The sequence below is a fragment of the Mugil cephalus genome, chromosome 10 (assembly GCF_022458985.1).
Source record: "Mugil cephalus isolate CIBA_MC_2020 chromosome 10, CIBA_Mcephalus_1.1, whole genome shotgun sequence".
In the NCBI taxonomy this organism is placed as follows: Eukaryota; Metazoa; Chordata; class Actinopteri; order Mugiliformes; family Mugilidae; genus Mugil; species Mugil cephalus.
In genome coordinates, this window is record NC_061779.1 from 9,887,927 (window position 1) to 9,910,454 (window position 22,528).

The 22,528-nt window shown below is 41.5% G+C and overlaps 1 protein-coding gene across 1 annotated transcript in view; it reads right to left on the reverse strand.

Annotated features, from left to right (window-relative positions):
• Positions 1–3,125: 3,125 nt before the first annotated feature.
• The window catches only part of pdhx (pyruvate dehydrogenase complex component X), a 28,374-nt gene continuing 8,971 nt past the window's right edge, over positions 3,126–22,528 (reverse strand). Inside the window, exons 4-11 of the mRNA XM_047596867.1 lie at positions 19,840–20,036; positions 18,023–18,121; positions 13,698–13,863; positions 13,072–13,219; positions 11,558–11,616; positions 9,750–9,908; positions 4,865–4,929; positions 3,126–4,065 (exon numbers count right to left, since the gene is read on the reverse strand). Of these exons, the coding sequence (XP_047452823.1) occupies positions 3,810–4,065; positions 4,865–4,929; positions 9,750–9,908; positions 11,558–11,616; positions 13,072–13,219; positions 13,698–13,863; positions 18,023–18,121; positions 19,840–20,036 (1,149 nt within the window). The 3' untranslated portion in view covers positions 3,126–3,809. The remainder of the gene's footprint in view (positions 4,066–4,864; positions 4,930–9,749; positions 9,909–11,557; positions 11,617–13,071; positions 13,220–13,697; positions 13,864–18,022; positions 18,122–19,839; positions 20,037–22,528) is intronic.

A 22,528-nucleotide genomic window follows, 5' to 3' on the forward strand; every position in this document is an offset into this window, starting at 1 on the left:
GACAGATGTTCAATTTCCTATGACTAATACACTTCCTGCTACTACTTCCCGCCGACTAAACTCGAGCTATAACCGGAGGTCTGTGTGTGTGAACGGTTCCACCTGGGCTGCCTGTGTCTGAGGAGGTGGCAGAGAGGTTGTGTATATTTGGTCGAGCTGCGCGTCACCCCGCAGTGTCTCGGGGCCGAGCGAGCCATCCCGGCGTCATGGTAGCGCGGCTGGGCCGCTTCAAAAGGCCGGGCTTTGCAAAAACAACGACAACGTAAGGGGCTCGCTTGTGTTTGGGCGCTGGGACGGCAACGGGAGAGCAGGTTTGGATAGCGAGCGTCACAGCACGCCGTGTAGTCAAAAGGAATGCCATCCGTGCTCTCGCTTTGCGCGGCGACGGGCCTCACTAACCCCACAGGTGAAATGTTTGCAGGCGCCACTTTTATTTTTATTTTTTTTACATGCGTTTCCTTTGCAGGAGTCAAATGGAACGCCCTGGATTGTGCAGCAAAGGCCGTTTTTCACAGCAAGGCCTCTCAAACAGAAGAAGGAAGTGGAAGCTGTAATTTTACAGGGTGCATTGCGAGCAGGAAGGAATGATTCCAATGAAGAGGTGATTGATTAGAGAAGTATTGACAGTAAGGGAAAACGGGAAGCCCGGAGGAAATCCTGTCAACAAACCTGAGCGTGAGATAGCGTGCAAGGGAGCGGGCCTCTCTCCAAGCGTGGTGATCATTTGAAAATCCTGTTCCTACGGTAGAAAATACTGTACGGTGAGAGAGGCAGAAACAGTCCCCCATTATTTTAGCCATCAGGTTCCTTTTATTGTTGCTCAAAGCTTTGATATAAGCTAAGAGACACCCGGATGGTGGATTGGGCTGAGGGTGGGGCACAGACTGGTGGAGTGCAGCACAGATGCCGCTCCTGTTAATATTTGGCAACAGAACTGTTCCCAATCCTTCATCAGACGTGGACCCAAAAACCTCCCTCGGGCATCGGATTCAGTCATTTGCGCCACTCCTGCTATTTTGGACCAGCACATTCACCCGTCTGTGCATCCTACGGACGACTAAGCATCAGCACAGCAGAGGTTCACACTTGTCTGTCCGCGGTCTCCATAGCAACTGCCTCCGACTCTCAGCCCCTCCACCCCCACCCACCACGCTGCGTGTCCACGAGCCCCGGCCTACACGTCCGCCCGAGTCGCCGCATTATCTTCCAAGAGCCCGCGCCACAGTCGGTCAAAACCTTGGCGGGAACAGATCTGATTCCCTCTCCGTCGGACACCTCTCTCATCCAGCTGTTGCATGCAACAAGATCGCCGGGTGGACATTGGCGGGTGGCCAACAGAGGAGTAAATGTCAGACTGGGAAATGTCAGAATATGTTTTTGCTGCATTTGCGGAACTGATATTTGGAGGGGGTATTGTTCAGCTGGCTTTCCATTAGAGCTCCAGCAGCTCCTTCAAGCTGATAGCAAAATGTGACATTACGGCAGGCATCTAAAAAAAGGAATATGACTTCAACATCTTCACATACACAGCATTGTAACAACAGAGAGCATGGTCTACGGCATCATCAATGATTATGATGCCTTGAGGATATTACTTGCCAACTACAGAGGGAGGCTTTGTCCCATCACAGACACCCGATTAGGCTGGAATGTATAGCGTGGCCGGCACTATTTATTAGAACATTTACACGTGGTTATCACTAGCTCTGAGTCACTCTTTTCCTGCCGGCTGCTTTCTCTAAAGAAGCCACTTGAGAACAAACAATGTCCACTCACGCTGGACTGTTTTGGCCTATTTTTCATTTATTTTAATACTTTGATGTCATCGGTTCCAGCACGTCCAGCAGTCGTGTTGATTTCTTGCATTTGACTCCAAGGTTGAGGTCAATCCATCTCTTCCCAGCAGATGGTGAAGCTACAGTACGCGCAAGGATAAATAGAGTACAGCAGCTGGATCATGAGGCATGGCTCTTCGGAGTAATGACACATTTACATTCAAACGAGGAGGACGAGGCAAATAGAGGTCAAGGAAGGGATTAGTTTAAGTTTAGAAAACACGACCTCCACTGTGCAAAAAAAAAAAAAAAAGCATAATATGATCTATTAATGTTATATTCAATAATAGTATGAATGATTACAAGAATGCAAGAGGGACTCAAGAGGAAAGACCAAATTGCAGTTGTTATGTTGGATTATGAGCTAAAAAGGGTACAGCTTTGTTCCTTTCCTCACTTTTTATTTGAGTGTACTTTGGATTGCCTTGGTAACTGGCACTGTGGAAGGCGAGCGGAGAGCTGAACAGTGGGCATGCTGGAGAAAACAGCTGGGCTGTGCCAATTGCCTGTGCGAGCCCCGGTGCCCACGTACCCACGTCTGGGTCTAGGTCTCTCTCCTGAATCCGAAACCACGGCAACCATAGAACAAAATGTCCTCGGTCGGCCGTCGTTGAAAAGTGTCTGTTAAGTGCATGAGGGGTTGCAGAAAAGGCAGGAGAGCAGAGACAGTTATTGGATTAACATCAGGCAGTATTTTCTCAACACTCTCAACGAGGCTGAATCGCATGAAAAATTAATGCAGGTGCCGTACTTCAGTCCCACTGCTACCTGCATTATCTACAACTCACCTCAGGTAATTTATGTTCTGAATTCGAATACAGAAGTGATGTGTTGTAAATCAGTTAATGATGCACAGAGAAGAAAACCCATCATGTCTCTTTAGAGTTTGTTCCTGTACTCCACTACTTTCAGAAGCTGCTGTTGGATTAATATGAAGTGTGTAAAATGTGTAAAAAAGAATATATATATATAAGTCACAACCTTGTCTCACTTTCGTGACATCTTCTGTCATTTCTGTCGAGAAATGAGAAGCCTGTGCCTTCGCAAATCTAGGACAAGCTCTGCCCGCCTGGTGCTGATACATATGTAAACATCTGTTCCGCCACAGCATACAGCAAAGACAAACATCTGCCGGAAGATGTATCCTAATTGGCTTCTACGCAATTATTACGAAATCTTCTAATCAAATAGCAACAAACATACCGTCACACACAACGCACCTTTGGGGTCTTGGGGTTTTTTTGTCAAAAAACAAAACAAAAAAATGTTTTAATGAGACGCACAACAATGTGGAGGTTGAACAATGTGTTTTATTGGCATCTAAAGAAACCGGAATCGATATTCGCTTTGTACACACGAGGACTCGGAGGGCTTGTTTTTATTAATGCAGTTTTAAATAAATTAAAACATATTAACAGGAACAGTTCATTATTAATGACTTCATGACATTTGCAAGAAGAAGAAGTGCTCAACTTGGGTTTAACCTTAGTGGAAATTACACTGCCTCTAATGTGCAGTAATAAATAAGTTGACAAATGGACATCAGGAGATTTTACAGCAACATTTGCATGTGTTCTAATAGTGAAAATGAAGAAAAGTTGTTGGACTGGAATAAGCACTTTATATATATGTACACCACCCTGTGTGGTAGACCAACCACTTGACATACCATTTTACAGTGTACGGGACACAGTTAGCTGTGTTATACAGCATCTGTCTTGGTGATATTGGCACCACCGCTAGAATCTTCCACTCTAACAGACCCTCCTCCATCACAAAGCGAGTCAGTGGCAAGCCACAAATTACAGTTTACAATATGTACATCACTACTTCGTAAGCCTTAATCTAACCATGAATGGTCATTTTTTTAAAAAAATTAAGAGCTGTTGGCTTCCAAAAAAACATGAGCTAGGGTTCGTCATGTAGGGCGTTCTTACTGTTTCAATCCCTTTTAGAAAGCTACGGGTTGGTTTTTCAGGCCAGCGCCATGCGCTGGGGTCGTTCTAGGTTGGCACGGAACTTATCGAGAAACCGCGAGGCCAATTCATCATCCACCAGGCGTCCGTCGCTGGACAATGTAACTGTCATCAGCTGCTGAGTGCGGAGGGTCTGGTCATCCTCGCACAGGCGCAGCTCGGCCCTGGAGGTCCCAACGGCGAGGATACAAGCCTGAGGAGGGTTGATCACGGCACTGAAGCCGCTGATTCCAAACATCCCTAGGTTGGATATACTGCCGCCGGGGGAAATGCGGCAGGGAGGTAGGGAAGGTGAGGGGAGGGGAAAGAAGCAATACACATATTGTAATGTTAGTCATAGAAATGAACTAAGCCTACATAATAGCGGCACTATCATTTAGAGTGATTGAATATAAACAAAAACGGTGAATTAGGAATTTAAATATCTTTTCCTGTCAACATTTTATTGGTAGTAAAGATTAACACAGCAGCACCAGCCGCATAAACACTCCCTAAATGTTGTGTATGGTAAGTAAGATTGACCCGAGGGCAGTGAGCTCTTTGCCTTAATGAGACTAGCAGCTCAGGGGGACGAACAGAGGAAGGGTATACACATATATACTCAGGAGGACAAAGAGGGCTGCATCTCCATAGGAATTCATCGCTCCTGTCTGACACAGAAACCTCATTTATGTCTAAATGACACCATTAATTCTAATGAGTTAAAAGAGCCCCCTTTCCGCTTTTCTGCTATTGATGGCGCAGGAACGGATGGCGCTTGTCGCCCGAAACCACATCGAGTTCACACGAAATGTAGAAAATGTATAATACATTGACTATCTGCGAGACTGGAGTTGAGTCATAACAAGAGGAAATTTGTGGTGCCGTTCTTGTTACGGACTTGCAAAGGAAATTGAGACAAAATTAGAATCGGACGAGAAGGGGCCATTCCTCGCACAAAATTAGATCAGAGAATTGAGAAAAAGACTTAAGAAAAACTAAAGAAGAAAAAAAAGGGAAAACAGCATCAAATCTGACGAACTTTCTATGATCCATGTTCAGCACTAAGTTTACCTGAATGAGCCTCCCTGGTACTCCTCAGGTAGAAGTTTCCCATCCCGGGCCTTTTGTGCCAATGCCTATGAAAAAAAAATAACACTCATAGGCCTTTTTTGAGAAAAGAAAACATGCACGTATATTAGTGAACAAGGTGCTGACAGATACTAATATTCTTGTGGAATAGCGTATTAAGAGAAAACAAAAACTGAAATAGAAATATACAATGATCAGGCATAACATTATAAACACTATAAACTTTTGGACCTGGCATTCATGTGGATGTTACTCAGACGTGCACCAACCACCAAGACCAACAACAAGCAAGCAAGTTCTCAGCAAGGTCGAACTTTATGAAGGTGAACTTTCCTTAAAGGTTAATGCAGGGACATGACTGACACTGAAAGTCGAGAGTGACTCACATGATCATGAGACACAGCGAGAGATGGTGGCCGCATTTAAGATAAGAGCTCTTTGAAGAAAACAGTGACATTCCACTCCATCATATTCAATAGCAGGCAGCAGGCTATCTGCACTTCGGTCAAACCACATGTAGATTTTAATTTGAGACCAATAAGAGGCGACAAATGGAGATTTAACTCAAGGCAGCAAAGCAAAACCGAATACCAGAGGGGGGGCAAAGAACATTTTAATGGCTCCAGTGTGACGAATGCTTTAAAAAAAATCTGCTGTGCAAGCGTGTTAGCAATGTGACGCTGAATTCACAAATTTTATATGCTTCTCGTTTCAATATTTGTATTTGGACTAGGGTTAAAAGGGAAGAAATACGGCATACTGTATGGAAGAAGTTGCGAAAGGGTTGCAAAATGAAGAAGTTCAGTCCTGTTTTGACAAAAAATAACTAAAAGAGGAAAGAGTTTAGGAAAAAAAGAGTTCCTGACCCACCTACATCCTTGTTAAAACAATGGTGTTGGCATTACATCTTTTGCTTGTATAACAGGAAAAGGGTCAAAAGTCACCACTAAAGACGTTTTTGAGGGTGAATATGTGGAATATTCTTCACTGGTCAAGTCAATGGGTCAGACCCGAATACAAAAGCATCAGGGAAGATACGTGTCTGCTGGAATCAATGGGTGCAACACCTCTCACAAAATTAGAAATACGATTATTCTGCTTTACTTCACATAAAACATTCAGCTACTTAATACTAAGTATCATCTTAGATCATACTTAGGTCATGTTCATATCAGGCAGTATTTTGAAATCTCTAAGACTCATGGAACAAATGTGCAAATTTCTCAAGGTGTGGTGAAATACTGCAAACCAACTCCTCTGTGCAATGGCCTGTTGAGAAGAAGCAAGTGAAGCACATTCATTTTTTTGAGTCTTATAGTTTAAGGTACAGTAGCATTAGCGCAACCACGCACATCTTTTGCAAGAGCCGGTCACATGGCTTTTATTTCATTCTTTTTTTTGTTTTTACATTTACCAATACAGTGCGGTAAATTTGCAAATGGCGAAATCTAGTAAAATAGCGTCTTTAACCATGGCCTCCCCCGCCTCACCACTCCTTGCCTCTCAAACAAGTGTCACTTGCTGCGTTTCCATTACTCCTAGAGATGACCAAAACAATAACAAAAAACTGGTAATGGAAACACATTTCGAAATACTTCTCAAATACATATCGATGTAAAAGTGTATCGCGAAATGATTGCAAAGTTTCCCCGTGACTGGAAGTGATGCACGGGGTGATGTGAGCTGTTTGTTTAAAGTCCATCTTCGAAAATTTAAGAGAATTATGGGAACACAGCTGCTGACACTTAAACTGTTTGGCTGTATTCACCCAAAACTACAACAAATTGAGATGTGATGATTAAACAGTGTTTCAATATACACTCACCAACTTTATTAGGTATAATTGCTTGTTAACGCATAGCTAATCAGCCCATCACATGGCTGCAATTCAATGCATTTTCAAACTAAGCATCAGAATGGAGAAGGAAGGGAATTTAGGTGACTTTGAACGTGGTATGGTTGTTGGTTTTCCCAACCATCTCTAGTGTTTACAGAGAATGGTCCGAAAAAAAGAAAATATCCAGTGAGCAGCAGTTGTGTGGATGAAAAGGCCTTGTTGATGTGAGAGGTCAGAGAAGAATGGGCAGACTGGTTGGAGATGATAGAAAGGCAACAGTAACTCCAATAACCACTGGTTACAACCAAGGAATGTAGAATACCATCTCTGAACGCACAGCACGTCCAACCTTGAAGAAGATGGGCTACAGCAGCAGAAGACCACTCCGGGCGCCACTCCTGTCAGCTGAGGAACAGGAAACTGAGACTACAGTTCACACAGGCTCGGTTGCCGAGTCTCGATTTAAGCTGTGACATTTGGATGACAGGGTCAGAATTTGACTAAACAATATGAAAGCATGGATCCATCCTGCCTTGTATCAACGGTTCAGGCTGGTAGTGGTGGTGTAATGGTGTGGGTGATATTTTCTTGGCACACTTTGGGCCCCTTAGTACAAACTGAGCATGGTTTAAATGCGACAGCCTACTTGAGTATTGTTACTGACCATGTCCATCCCTTTATGACCACAGTGTACCCATCCTCTGACGGTTATTTCCAGCAGGATAATGCACCATGTCACAAAGCTCATGTCATCTCAAACTGGTTTCTTGAACATGACCATGAGTTCACTGTACTCCAATGGCCTCCACAGTCACCAGATCTCAATCCAATACAGCACCTTTGGGATGTGGTGGAACGGGAGATTCTCATCATACAGTGGGGGAAATAAGTATTTGATCCCCTGCTGAATTTGTAAGTTTGCCCACTTCCATAGAAATGATCAGACTCTGGTTTTTATGGTTGTTTACTGGTTATGGGTATAGACAGAATATCAGTCGAAAATGCATAAAAAACACACAATCTAAAAGTTATAAATTGTTATGTATTTTATTAAGGGAAATAAGTATTTGATCCCCAACAATTCACTTAGAATTCAGGCTCCTACAGATTGGCTGGTGCGCATGTGGCACACAGCTGTGCTCAGTCAACTAATTACCAATACTCCTGATCTTAACTCGTCATGTATATAAAGCACACCTGCTCTAAGAATCAGTTTCTTACATTCCAACTTCTACAGCACCATGGGCAGGACCAAAGAGCTGTCAAAAGATGTCAGGGACAAGATTGTAGACCTGCACAAGGCTGGTATAGGTTACAAAACCATCAGCAAAAGGCTTGGTGAGAAGGTGACAACTATTGGTGCCATTATTCGCAAGTGGAAGACCCATAAAAGGACCATCAACTGTCCTCGGTCTGGAGCTCCCCGCAAAATCTCGCCTCATGGAGTGAGGATGATGATGAGAAAGGTGAGGGAGCAGCCTAAAACAACACGGCAGGAGCTTGTTAAAGATCTGGAAGCAGTTGGGACCTCCGTCACCAAGAAAACAGTTGGCAACACACTGCGCCGTTATGGATTGAACTCTTGCAGTGCCCGCAAGGTCCCCCTGCTCAAGAAGGCACATGTACAGGCCCGCCTTAAGTTTGCCAGTGAACATCTAAATGACTCAGAGAAGGCTTGGGAGAAAGTGCTGTGGTCTGACGAAACCAAAGTTGAGCTAGTCAGTCTCCAGACCTTAACCCGATCGAAAACCTGTGGAGGGAGCTGAAGCTCCGAGTTTCCAAGAGGCAGCCAAGAAACTTGAAGGATTTAGAGACTGTCTGTAAAGATGAATGGGCCAAAATCCCTCCTGCGCTGTGTGCAAACCTGGTGACCAACTACAAGAAACGTCTCATCGCTGTGCTTGCCAACAAAGGTTTCTCTACAAAGTACTGACTTGTGTTGTGCTTGGGGATCAAATACTTATTTCCCTTAATAAAATACATAACAATTTATAACTTTTAGATTGTGTGTTTTTTATGCATTTTCGACTGATATTCTGTCTATACCCATAACCAGTAAACAACCATAAAAACCAGAGTCTGATCATTTCTATGGAAGTGGGCAAACTTACAAATTCAGCAGGGGATCAAATACTTATTTCCCCCACTGTAGATGTGCAGCCGACAAATCTGCAGCTACTGTGTGATGCTGTCATGTCAATATGGACCAAAATCTCTGAGTAACGTTTCCAACACCTTGTTGAAGAATGCCACGAAAAATTAAGGCAGTTCTGAAAACAAAAGGGGGTCCAAGGTACTAGCAAGGTGTACCTAATAAAGTGGCCGGTCAGTGCAAATGCATCATTATGCTGATTACCCATCAGACAATACTGCTTTAAACTCATGATGTAATTATTATGACAGCTGTTTAATCAACTCCAGCAACCAACACAATCATTGATCACTTAGAAATTATACACTCCTGGTGTTAATTATTTTCATCTTGAGAAATGCACCTGTTTGATCCGTCTGTGTCTTTAATGAGACGCACTCTTATCAAGTGTTTTTCCTGTAGGTGCACGTCAGACTGTGAGGGAACATTTGTCACAAGTTGTGGACGATGATCAGAAGGAAGAGCCGACCATTTAAAACCAGCAAACATACAAGACAAGCAAATCCAACTTTCCCAAACCTACATAACCATATAGTTGACCCTAAAGTGTTGTTTCTATTCAATATGCTCAAAATACACCAAAAACAAACAAAACTCCACTATTTAAATAAAATAAAGTGTTAACCAGAAGGCACAACTCTACAGATGCGCACAGAGTTTGTTTTCTCATGCAGTTGGGCTGAACTCAAGTCTTCACTCCCTTATCTATTTTCATGTGCAAATCAACAACACACTTCACCTGAAGCAATAAGCTGATAGCCAGTCAGCCAGCATAAGGTTATAAAATGCTAACCAGCAAATAAATCCAATGAACATTGTTTTTATGAGAAGCCTTAGGAGGACTCTTACTCTTGATCTGTTATCCCTGTGATCGTTACCTTGGCGTTGGCTGAGATCTCCTGGACTCCTTTGGTTGCAGCATCCTTGATGATTGGAGTAATGAGGCCTTTGTCAGTTGCCACGGCGATTGAGATATGGACTGAATCGAGTGCACGGGGTCCATCGCCAGACCAGGTCACGTTCACTTCTGGCATTTCCTAGGATAAAGAGTCAGAGGTCAATGATGGCCATGTTTGGTGGTAACAGTTAGAAATAACAGGACACAGTGGGATAAAATAAAAGAATGAAGTATTTTTAAGCCTCCCTGACTTGGTCACGTGGCATTTGGGCCGGATATGTACACTGATGTTTTTAAGGTGGTGACAGTAGCATTTCTAATGTACCTCTGTCAACATCATGGGTCAATTCAAAGATATGTAGTCTCCTTTACTGCACCATTCTCACATGGGATGTTGTGCTACCGGTAAAACAGAGCCCTTGGACTATGAGAGAGACTTGACTTGTGGAGCTTTGACATTTAATACTCACATGTTCCACATTCCTTGTATTTACTCTAACACATGCACCAAATAACCACTTTTCCCCGATGCTGCTTCATATATTTGGTTTACAAATTTACTTTACATATCATTTCTACAGTGCACAAGTGTTGCCCCTCCCTTTTTGTCTCCCCCTCCACCCATTGTTACCCCAAATAAATAAATATATATTTTTTTAAATAATAATTAAAAAAACACACAAAAATAAAAAGTAAATAAAATAAAATGAAAAAGAAATTAGTAAAAAACTAAATAAAACAATATACATTATACATATACATGCATGCATAAACCAAAGAAAAACTATATAATCCCAAATTGAGGGGAAAAAATATATTGCTACTACTATTTTTGTATACACACATAATAATAATAATAATTCATAACTCAGTCCATGTAAGTGAATGAAGATTACACATATACATAACATCACATCTGCATGCATAGAAAATAGTAATAAAGAGAAAACTACAAAAAAAAGAGCCCCTCATGTTTTTAATCTAGTGAAATACGGTTCATGTTTTCAAACTTTGTTAGGAAAGGCTGCCAATGTTTTGCTTTTTCTAGTTTCAGAAATGACATTAAACCTTCAAGCCAAGATTTATTTGAGGGGGATGAAGAATATTTCCACTGTAAAGGAATCTGGCAATGAGCAATCAGGAATGCAAAACAAATTACATTTTTTTTTTTTTTTAATCCAATTCAACTGAATTTCTATTCCCGGAGCACCAAAAATAGCTATGTGAGGTGACGGCTCAATATTAATCTCTAACTCATCTGATGAAAAGGTGAAAAAAGATCTTTCTACCATCTCCAGGAGCGATGCTGAGCCCATACAATTGTTGGGTAGATGCAAATGTTTGGATATGAGTACCTTCCGTGTTTCCTGATAACAGACTAAATAAGTAAGTGACTGGACATTATGTTCCTATGAGATGGTGTTGAGACATTCCTGGCAGGAATAACCAAATTACAAGGATCCTGCATCTATTTTTAACCCTAAATACCTTCCACACATTCCCCAAATCTAGCAACAGTATGTTTCCTTACAATATCTGTAAGAAAAAAAAACATTGAATGCAATGTGATTAAGGAATTCTCAGATTATTACCTGTTTTCTTAAGAGGCTAGAAAAGAGTATGAACATTAGAGTCTGTGTCCACATGCTTTGTGGCACATGGCACACTGAAGGGCATGAAAGATTAGATACTTGAAGGTAAATACTAAATTAAACACAAGAAACATACCAAACAAAAAATAAATAAATAAAAATGTTCAAGGGACATCAATACTTGGACAATACTTACTTTAAGTGCGACAGCAGCTGCCTTAATAATGAAATCATTAACGGATACTTTGACCTGTTCTGAAAAGACAAAGAAGGAACGTTTGTGAGCCTGATTCAAGCTGTGATAGAAAACTGAAAACTTCTGGTGAACGAAATCTGCAAAGTGTTGTGTTGTAGGAAGCAGCTCGTTAAAAAAAATGACCCTACTTTTCTTACTGAAATAACGGACAGTAAATGTCCAGTGAGTTAAGAACATAAAACACTATATATGCACTCATCAGAGTCTGCCTTTCTCTGTTAGATTTAGTCACCCGCATTTGTTCCACTCCCTTCCCCAGTGTAATGTTGACAGGCCAGAGCGGGTTTGGACCGGCATCGCTGGCAACTCTTACCAGTGTCCAATAGAGCAGTACCAGACAGTTATGAATGCTGCGAGCGGGATGATTAATGAGCTAACCGTGAAATCGCACTGCTCCTGAACAAAGAGAGTCCGCAAAAACAACCGGAGAGAGAATCCCTCAGTACACATATACACACACGCAACTTCGCTAATAGGTCTGGAATGGCCATCCCATTTTCCTCCACAGAGACAGAACCCAGAGGGATTCACAGTTTGTTTGACACTGAGGCAAAGTTAAGCTAAATAAAGCCAATTACGTGATAGCATGTTGAACTAAATGTTTTAAAATGGGAAACTGGCAAGGCGCTTTTGCTATGTCAACATTAAAAATGGCTCAAAGTAAGCACGGGCTACAATCCAGCCGTTGAGGATAAATATGACGCTCTTGATAACGAATACTGAGATCACAAATACTGTGATTTAACGCAGAGATGAACCAGAGATAGGTAATTACTTTGGTGTTTTACTGCACAAAATGAGCAAATGTTCTGAATGAAAACAGCTTTCATTTCTAACAAATGCCGTTCAACTGTTGCGACCGTTTTTTTCCGAGGTGGAATGAGTCATTTCAAGCTTGAACAGGCAGCCACCCAGCGAGTCTAGCGTGAGAAACCCTAAATAGACCTACACAAATAGACCTAATAATAGGAAGGTGGTCATAATGTTATGCCTGATTAGTGTATTTATCAACAAACTAAATGTAAAGTGAAGTAATCTGAAATAATTGAGGTCATTACAATACATTTCTTTGTGTTCAGACTATCTCGGTTATTTCTTTCTCTTCATGTTGGCTCATAGATTCTGCTTCATGCATTGTTAATGATATTGAATCTAAACATCCAGTGGCTAAAACATTGGCATATTACTGTATATAAACATCAATTTCTCTGGGAAAAGCCACAGACTCTGTGGGACAGAGACGTGTATGTTTATGCTGGTGGGAACCTGAGGGACATGAGGACATGTACCACATGTTCTCTAAATGCATGAATGAACAGTCATGTGAAAACCCTGAAATCCACATCTACATGGAAAAATTGCCTTTCCGAAGCTTTCAGACAACAGTCGAGCCAATTATGCCAGCTCACATCAAGTCTTGTGTCTATTATTATTATTTATTTATTTTTTTTTACCTTTGGCCAGATCTTTGCGGAGCTGCATGACGGCGGCCATGTCACAGTCGACGGAGGCGTACGCGTGGGGGATGGTGGTCTTCGACTGGGTTAGTCTTTGGGCGATCACACGGCGGACGTTTGTAGCTGGGATTTCAGAGAAAGTTCCCTGAGGAGGACAAGTGAAGGATAGGGGGGATAAATAATTAATTGAAATGAACAAAATGGCATTTTAAAACAGGCAACGGGGGAATATCAGGAGAAGTAAAATCAGGATTATGAGACGTACATATTATGCTAAAAGAGATGCTGAAGACAAGCTTGTTAAAGTGAATTAGTGACTGGTTAAATTAGATTTACTGTAGATAAGAATAAAAGTTGCAGTTTACAACCATGTCTGTTCAGATGTTACTCTTTACGTAGTAAAGACTAAATGAATCAGGATGTTACATCGAAGTTGACTTTTTGCATACAAAATATTATCAGTTCCACATTAGAGATGTGTGTAGTTTTATCTGGTGAATTACGGCCAAAAACTTGTTTCATTACAGTAACCATGACAACGTCCAAGAGTTTCTTGTGAGGAACCAACGAATACCAAAATCTAGCAACGGCACACAGAGATCATCACGCGTAAGAATGCTAACCGGTGCTCCTGGTTTCCCGGGGACGGAGAGAGGCGGTATATTGGGTCTGGCGCCCGGTGGTGGAGGAGCAGCCGCTGGGGTGGGCACAGGAATCGGGGCAGCTGAGGCAACTGTGGCTGGTGTCGCTTTGGAGGGTGGAGCCTTCTTCAAAAGATTCAACGCATCTCTGTTGAATTAAAAAAAAAAACATGAGACTGATAAATGAATGAATAGGATAATTTAGTATTACTTGGAAGAAGTTGGCAATGAGTCATATGTATACCTAAATATACCACTGTGACAGTTAACGCAAACACATGCTTCAATCCGAAACACATTCAAGGACGGGATCTGAACTAGGGCAAATATATTTAAATGAAATATATCTGGATGTAACGGATTGCTTGCATCCATTTTTGTTATATTTTGATTGATTCCCAGTCTCAGGCTATAAAACAAATATGTTCCTTGGACCATTATAAATCACTATAAATGACTTTACTGTGTGTGAAACAAGGCTCCCGCAGCTAATGATGGTAGAATAATGCATTATTCACACACATGCTCACATCCGGCTCATACGTAGCCCTCTCCAAATTTAACTGTTTTGTTTGTTTCTAGCAGTCTCATAGGAACGTCACTTTCGGTTATCTTTCAGTGGAGAGGTCTCATTAGAATGATAGGTCAGTAACACAGTCATCAGGCTGAGTAGGATGTGTGTGACTAGTAGAAAACTTTTAAAACTGGCTTTAATTGTAAATTGGTGAATGTTTTAAAAGGGCTGTGGATAAAGTGACAATGTGAGTTGATAAAGGAGAGAGTGTCGACAACCTGGGAACAGAGAAAGCTAAAGAAGGAGGGTGTACTGACTGGACTTTTTTTTTTTTTTTCTTTCCCCACCCATTAATTTTGGTCTTAGCAGCAAAAGAGCTGGAAGGGGCAGGTATCAGGTGTGCCTGCTTTAAGCTCTCTGGTTCCAGCCCAGTGCGCTGGGGTCCACCTACCCATACTCATCCAGTCTTTTGTCTAGACCAACCGCCCCCGACCCTACCATGCAGCTAGGAACAGTCTGGGCCCCGCAGCTATGATCTCCTCGTCCTTCTGTAAGCGCTGTTTGTTTTTCTTTTTTTTATTTCCCTCAAGCTCCTCCCTCTCTCACTGATACGAGTATTTGTTTGAGGGACTCAGGCAACTGGGAAATCCCCCAGCTAACCTGACAGGACTATAGAAAGTTTCATTTGTTACACACCCAAACCGAATCCACCACTAAATCTGACTTCATATATAAAATGACAAAACGTTTCCATTATGATATGAATGCACATCAACAGCAACCTACAGAAGGCCACTTGAAAACAACAGCACAGTCACTTTTTGTGTAGCTGGCTGAAATGGGATTTTCACAATGACTATTTACGCCCCTACTGACAGCAAAGAAGCTCCCGAAAGGCTATGAGAAGGTGACTAGAATATTAAAAAGGGGCCATGGCAGGAAACTAAGACCCGACTGTTCATAGACACACGAATGCTTTGTATTCTACTGCCACCTAGGATAAGCTAAAATTAGATAAAGGATTTTAAAAAGCACAATATGTGAAAGAAAAAACTTGTATTGCTGAAAATTCACTCAGGTTACAACAGGATCAAGTGTTTTCTTATAAGTGAAAACTGGAGAACATTCAAATTCTAACACTCAGCTTAGACTAAAAAAATACTGCTAATACGACTGCCTTTAACACCTATTTTATAGTGGTAAAAAAAAAAAAGGGTAGTGTTTGATTAAGTGAATACTGTGAAGCTGCAGTTTCAGTGAAAGCATAGCTCAGGTGTTTCACTTGCCAGAGAGCCAGAGAACAAAAAAAGCCTTTCACTGTTGAAGAATCCCTGTGTTGGTCAAGGTCACTTGTGTCATTGTGAAAATATTTTTGGCCGGTCCTCCTGCTGTTTCCATTAAGAGTCCTCATCCCTATGCATTGGTAAGCAAAAACTGAAAAAGCAGACACACCAAGTACAAAAAAATAATAAAATAATTTAAGTTTTGTTGCCTAGAAAGGAACAAAATGATACTTAACTGTATTTAACACAGCCTTTGTAGTTTTAAAATGAGCTGTGGGTTTAAGTTGTCTTTGATAACTGTGCCTGTAAAATATTATTACAAATATAAAGCACTCATCCACTATATATCAATTATAGTGCTTCTCCTGCATTTAGACAGTGCATTCAATTGTTCCTGTATGGAAAAAAAAAACATCACTGAAAACACTGGACATCACTTATGTTGCTTCTTGGCTAGTGCAGCTCAATTAATTATTATTTTCCAATAAAAAAAGAAGTAACATGTCCATTTTCTGTTATGTAACATGCAATGATCTCACTCCTGGGTTTCTGTTATTCAAGCCCGATATAGAGGGGCCACACTAGAGGAGGAGAGGGTGGAGGGTGGGGGTCCTTTTTCCCCTGGTTTCAAGCTTATCTGAAGGACAAAGAAAAGGAAATTGGGCCTGTTATGCTCCTTTAAAAGCTGTTGTGAAACTATTTTCAGAAGGAGATCTGGTTTCTGACCCGACCCATTCGGTATCACAGCAAACTGTTTTTTATGCTTGTCCATACATGCCATAAGTAAAGTCGAAAGCACACACATGTAAAATGTTTGGAGTAAATCTAATGAGTCTTAGTCCTTTAAACCTTCTGTGATTTTGGTCAATCACAGAATAAATGATGTCATACACGCCTGTGGTACACCACTGGGAGTTTTTAGAGCTTTGGTGCAAGTGACACTCACAGTAACAAAGGATCTTGTTTCTTTATAAGTACAATGGACAACCTAAATATTATTGGTTTATTGTCATGTTTTAGATCCCTTTTGCAGAGGAAAATTATGAAATGCTCCAGCCAAAAGAAAAGCCATCAAACTGTTTGGAACAGGACATCAATAGGTTCAAGAATGCATTCAAAGAGGCCATATATTCTGTAACTTATCTGAAAACCTTTCTGTTTTTTCTTTCCGCATCCCCCTTTGATGACTTTCTGTGTTAATTGTGTAGCTTATGTGTCATTAAGTGTATAGGCTGGCAAGTCATTCAAGCAGATTTTGGGTCCAACGGAGGGTTTAAACAGAGGTAATCAGAGCAACGCTCTCAAATCATGGTAACACAATTAAAAATGCATCATTAACACTATAAATCTAATTGACACCCGTAAAGCACACAAGGCAGTTTATGAACCTTGAGAATTCATTACAACTTTGCAGAAAAGCTACATATATATATATACACATACATATAGTATAAATATTTACAAACTGCCATGAACACCCCCTGCTCCCTGCTTACTATTTAACTCACTTTTGACATGTAATTTTCTGTAACAATCAAGAACTGCAAACATAACACTGGACTCGTGAATTAATCTCTCTATCTTAACAGGAGACTGATAAGTAGGGAGTTTCTAAGCATACAAATCAAAACAGCGATGCTATAAATCAGTTGTGTTTATAAAAAGCGATGAATGAGAGGGAAGAGTGAGTGATATAAATTGTAAACTTTATCCAGATACTCTCCTTTTTCCTGTCTTAAAAACACACGCTGAAAGTATATGGTCTGCGTTACTATGGTCACCAGTGGGTCTTAGGGACTGGGTTGCCATGGCGACAGTAGTTTCTTAATGAGATTCCCCAGCAGGGTGTTAGGTGGGTAACGAGAGCATTCAATCAGGTCCCCAGTGACAGCAGGTAGCCATTAAAGCTGTGTGTGTGTGTGCATGTGTGCGCACACAGCTTTTTGTAGTGTGAATTCACCACTTAACAGGATGACATGTAAAATCTTCTTATTCTTTTTTTTTTTTCCCCCTTTTCACTTACCTGGTCTCTCCCACATTTTTGTTCACACTGCCTACACTGACTCGCTTTCCACTGACTGACGTCTTTGAGATACAGAAGAGTTGCTTTGGCCTGTTACCCCACTAAACACCTACTGCTGACACATCACTTCCCGTGTAAACAAATGAGCGGAAAGATACCTTGCATTCTTGATCTATGTATACAGCACCATAAACAAGTTCTAAAAATAGAAAGAGAGAACCCTTCTCATTAATATTTCATTCTAGAAGTACACTTACTTCTGCTACTCACAGATATGTAATACTGGCTTACTTTTCCAAATTAAAACAATATTTGTGTTACATTTATATGCAGATATATAGAAAGTTCAAGTGTGTTTGTTGTGTTCAAGTGTTCAAGTGCCACTGTAGGTGTTACTTTTTTTTTGACCTTTCACATCCTTAAGTTTATTTTTATTTGAATATGCTTTCCTTATGCAGTCTTAAATTTAACCCATTAAATCACTCACTCCTTGGTGATAAGTCCTCTTGGTCCAGTGGCTGTGGCCAACTTTGGGTTTAACCCATGGGTGCCTAGAATGTGTCTCGCTGCTGGGCTCAGACGTAACCTGGACAAGACAAAAGCATCATGGGTCAATTCAATTCCGAGGCACTGAAAGTAAAATAAAGAAGTACAAAGTGCAGTCTTTGTAGATGATATAGGCATTTCATCTTTCAAACTGTGCAATGTAGTGGCAATAAACTCGTGCGTATAACAGTATAATGGAACATGCACACATTTGGCTATCTCACTATTGTTTCTTTTCCACTCTAGGGTAAACAAAGTTGGTGTCAAAATGTTTATTAGTGGCTTGGAGGTTAACTGCCTATGTACAGGTCGTTCCTGTTCCTATCTCTGAATGATCTTGTTTACAGCACAACACATCTACCTGTCATCTTTCACCTCTGTTGCCCGGGTGCAAATCTGAATTTGCGTTAAATGTTTGCATAACAAATAGGAGCTCCTTTACTTTCCGCGAGAGTATTTACTGTGTCAACACGGCTAAGTAGCATCTCACACATTTTGGAATGTGAACAGAGAAAAATGCCTTGTTCAGCACATTAGAGGGTGGAAACGTCAAGGCTGCGCACAGAACACAAAAAGAAATGTCTCTTCACATACAATGTCTTTACACTACAAAATCTGTGTCTACAATAAGATACACATCTATGAGACGTAACCACAAAACATTATGACCACCTGTCTAATATTGTGTAGGTCTCCCTTTGGATGACAAAACAGCTGTGTCAGTGACTGATCAGAGAATGGACATGGACCTTCTGAGGGTGTCCTGTGGTGTTTGGCAACATAATGTTGTTAGTGGGGGCCTGTGGGTCCTATGGGTTGAGGGGGAGAGGGATCTATTGAATTGTAAAAGGGCAGGTCAACACCTTGTGCTGTTTGGTTTGTCATGTTTTTTTTTTAGTTGTTCCTAAACTGTTTCTCTGTATGTATGTGTCAGGCTGTATCCTGCTGGGGATGGCTGCTGTCATCAGGGAGTGTCATTGCTATGGGGTTAGGTTTCATGTCTAAGTAACATCCACACAAATGCAAGGGTTTCCTAGGAGAACATTACAAGGAGACGTTACAAGACGGTCAATGATATTTAATTCCTCTGTAAGTGGTCAGAATATTTTTCCTGATTGGTGTATTTCCCCGAGCAATCTCATGTTATCACAGCAGAAGTAGCAGCATTAACTCAAAGGCAAATCTGATGATTTAACACCACTATGACAACGATCTAACTCATCCAGTCAGTGTCAACAAAATCGAGCTTATATGAAGAGGCCCCATTAAGCTCATCTCAGGGCCTTTTAATATGGTGTTGGATGCCAGTGGGGCACTACTGAAAGATTGGATCAATAAAAAAAAAACTTATCGCATATGAGCTGTGTGCTCCTCTATTCTGCCTCTTCCCTGCTTCCCTCTGAAAGGCTTGGATTCAGCACCCCCTCCCACCTCCGAAACACACACACCTTCTCCGCCCCTGCCGCGCCCACTCTGCTGTGATTGGTCAACGTATCGAGGGGACAAAACTCTCCAAATTGAGCGCTTTCAGCGGTGCAGAGCTGCCTGAAACTGTCCCAGAGATTACTTCAACACACGCCTACCTCGTGATATGACCAAGTATCCAACATTTTAGCATAATAGGGCTCCTTTAAGAGAGAATCGTCTCTGGGCTGAAACTTCAATCTTTCAAATCTTAATTTGGTTGTGCTGGTTGGATCCCAGTACACTGCTATACACTTGACTTTTACTACTGAGCATGTAAAAAGCAGCACTCACGGCCCTGACGTGGCTGGTTTAGGTGGCGGAGGTGGGGAGGGAGCTGCCGGGGCCACAGCTGAGGCGGCGGCTGCTTGTTTAGCAGGAGGAGCTGCAGCATCTGGAGGGGGGATCTCAACCTGCTTCCAGTCCTGCCCTTCTTCCACCATGAGGGCGATGAGGGTGCCAAGGCGCACGTTGCGACTTCCCTCCTCCATCTGTAAAGAGGTTGAGAGGGGCAGTTGTACACTGAGGGGGGTGGGTTTGCAAAAACAGGTTGAGTCACTTTAGGAAAGCAAATGAATGAAAGGGAAGGACTCCTGTGGTATGATTTTGAAGCAAATGCTAAAAAATGGAAGGTGAGGCTATACTGAAGCTACTAAATTAAAGTGTGGTCACTGTTAGACGGATGCACTGCTTGTCAGCCAGTATAAGGGAACAGGCAGAAAAAAAAAAAGAAATGAAACCGAACTCTCACGGACATCATCATTTTCTACCTCTCTTGACAAATCTGACTGTGCCAGAACAGGTTCTTGGAGAGTACCGTTCAAAGCTGTCAAGCACTGATTCACTGTCTTGTTAGAGAGTGATCTAAAACCACTGGAAGCCTTTTGTGACTCTCCTCAAGCTGTCATAGGTGCTGCTCCTCACATATTGATCACGTTAAATGAAAGGCCAGGCACAACACTGACGGTTGGAGTGCTGCACTTCATCACTTTCTGAAAGGTATCCCCCTTAGTGAGCGGCCACTTAAGGTGTAGTTTGGTATGATGAGGAGGAGAAGAAGCAGCAACACTGTGATCGACCATCACTGACCAATACTCATCCGGCAACGTACCAAAGTAAAGAAAAATCAATGAAATGATTTTGTTTTAAAAGGAATAAACCTAACACCCAAGTTGAAAACATACTCCTCCCCCACCCTGCTCTCTCTGGTGGGCTTACTAAATCAAAGACAGCACTCCGATAATGACATCCACAAAAGTGGGAGGAAAATCTGAACACCTGAACTAAATACTAAACAATAAAAATGAGCTGCACTTCCACGCTGCGCTGCTTTAATTCAGTGTGGACCTGAGGGTTGAGCAGCAAAGATATGGAGATAAACACACAAAGATGAACCTGCAAATCGATTAAAACACTGCGTTTATCCAGTGTATTTTAATGTATGATATAATGACTACCTCCTGCATTTGGGGCCCACAGGAGTTAAGCAAATCCAGCGTAATGCTTGTATTAGCACACCTCATGATGGATTTACCTCATTTTTACAATCTCCTTTAATGATACTCGGTCAGATTTTGTGCATGTTTAGCTTCTCTCTGTCACATGTAACATCTCTACCACACGTCTCTTGGGACAATGGGAGGAGATAGATGAGGTGAAGTGTAATGACTGCTCGGGGAAATCCAGAGCTCTATGGAAGAGATCGCTCTTTTCAATCGCAAAAGGATTCTTTCTTTTTTTTTTTTGTTCATGGTAGAGAATAGAGATATTTCCCCCAACAACTGTGTTATTGACACAACCTGTATGTGATCTGTAAAGGAACTCAAACAGAAAGCACATAGCCCAAATAGCCATGAAAAAAGAACAATATTACCAGCTATTAAGCCAGTTATACTAAAATAATACAAAACAAATATTCATAGAATAGTACAGAATCATAATTTTATCGTAATAATCAACTCAAAAAACATTTCCACTGACAAAAAAAGATTGTCCACCTATAACACTGAAATATAAACCTCCCAATGGGAAGTACATACAGCAAAACTCAAGCTCTAGCAATTTCTAAAGACAGATTTTTAAAATAGAACTGATATTCATTGAAACCATGACACTTGTACGTTTAAGGGAAGTTTGTGTCACCCAAAAGCGGAAGTTTTAAACATCTACTACATTTTATAGAAGCACAAAACCACTCTTCCTACATAAGAAACACGCATAGTGGTTTCACGCTTAACATAGGCTCACGACACAAGGTTTGTAACACACCCAACATAGCAGCGTAACAAACCACAACACCGCACATAGCAAAAACACATGCTGTGCATACAGTAGACATATGCAGTGGTGTCGGGTGCAACACTGCCATCAAATGGTTATAGAAGACATTAAAACAAAACCTATGGGAAGTGGAAATTATGTTCACACCTCACTGTTTTAAAAATGGAGCATGTTGAACAGAAAAAGGTGGTGTGGTGAGGGAAAAAACACTAGGAGCACGTCGGTCACATGTTCACTGAGGGTATGTCAAACGATAATAATAATACTACTAACGATACTTCAACCTTTTAACCGTGGGTGTAGTCATATGAAGTTGATCGATGAAAATCTTCGAAAATAAGCTGCACAATCACTGTCAACACGTTCCATTTATGTCTCACGTGTCAAGATTTGCCGTGTGGCGTATGGCTGAAGCGCACATGGAGAGGTGGTATTTTTATTTTGTACTTAAATTAAACATTAATGGGAGATGAGGTGTGTGGCTGCTGTTCCAATCCATGGGGCGACATTTTCACAGTGGAAAAAAAGTCCGACAAATCTCAGATGGGGCTCTTAAGGGACCTCTCTGAGGCCCATCAGCAAAGCTAATGATATTACAAAGGCACACTAGACCATTTATGTAGTTTAACCTACTTATTACTATAGTGTTATCATACAGCAATATAAGCCCCATGAGAGTCTCAACAGCCTCGACACGTGTTAA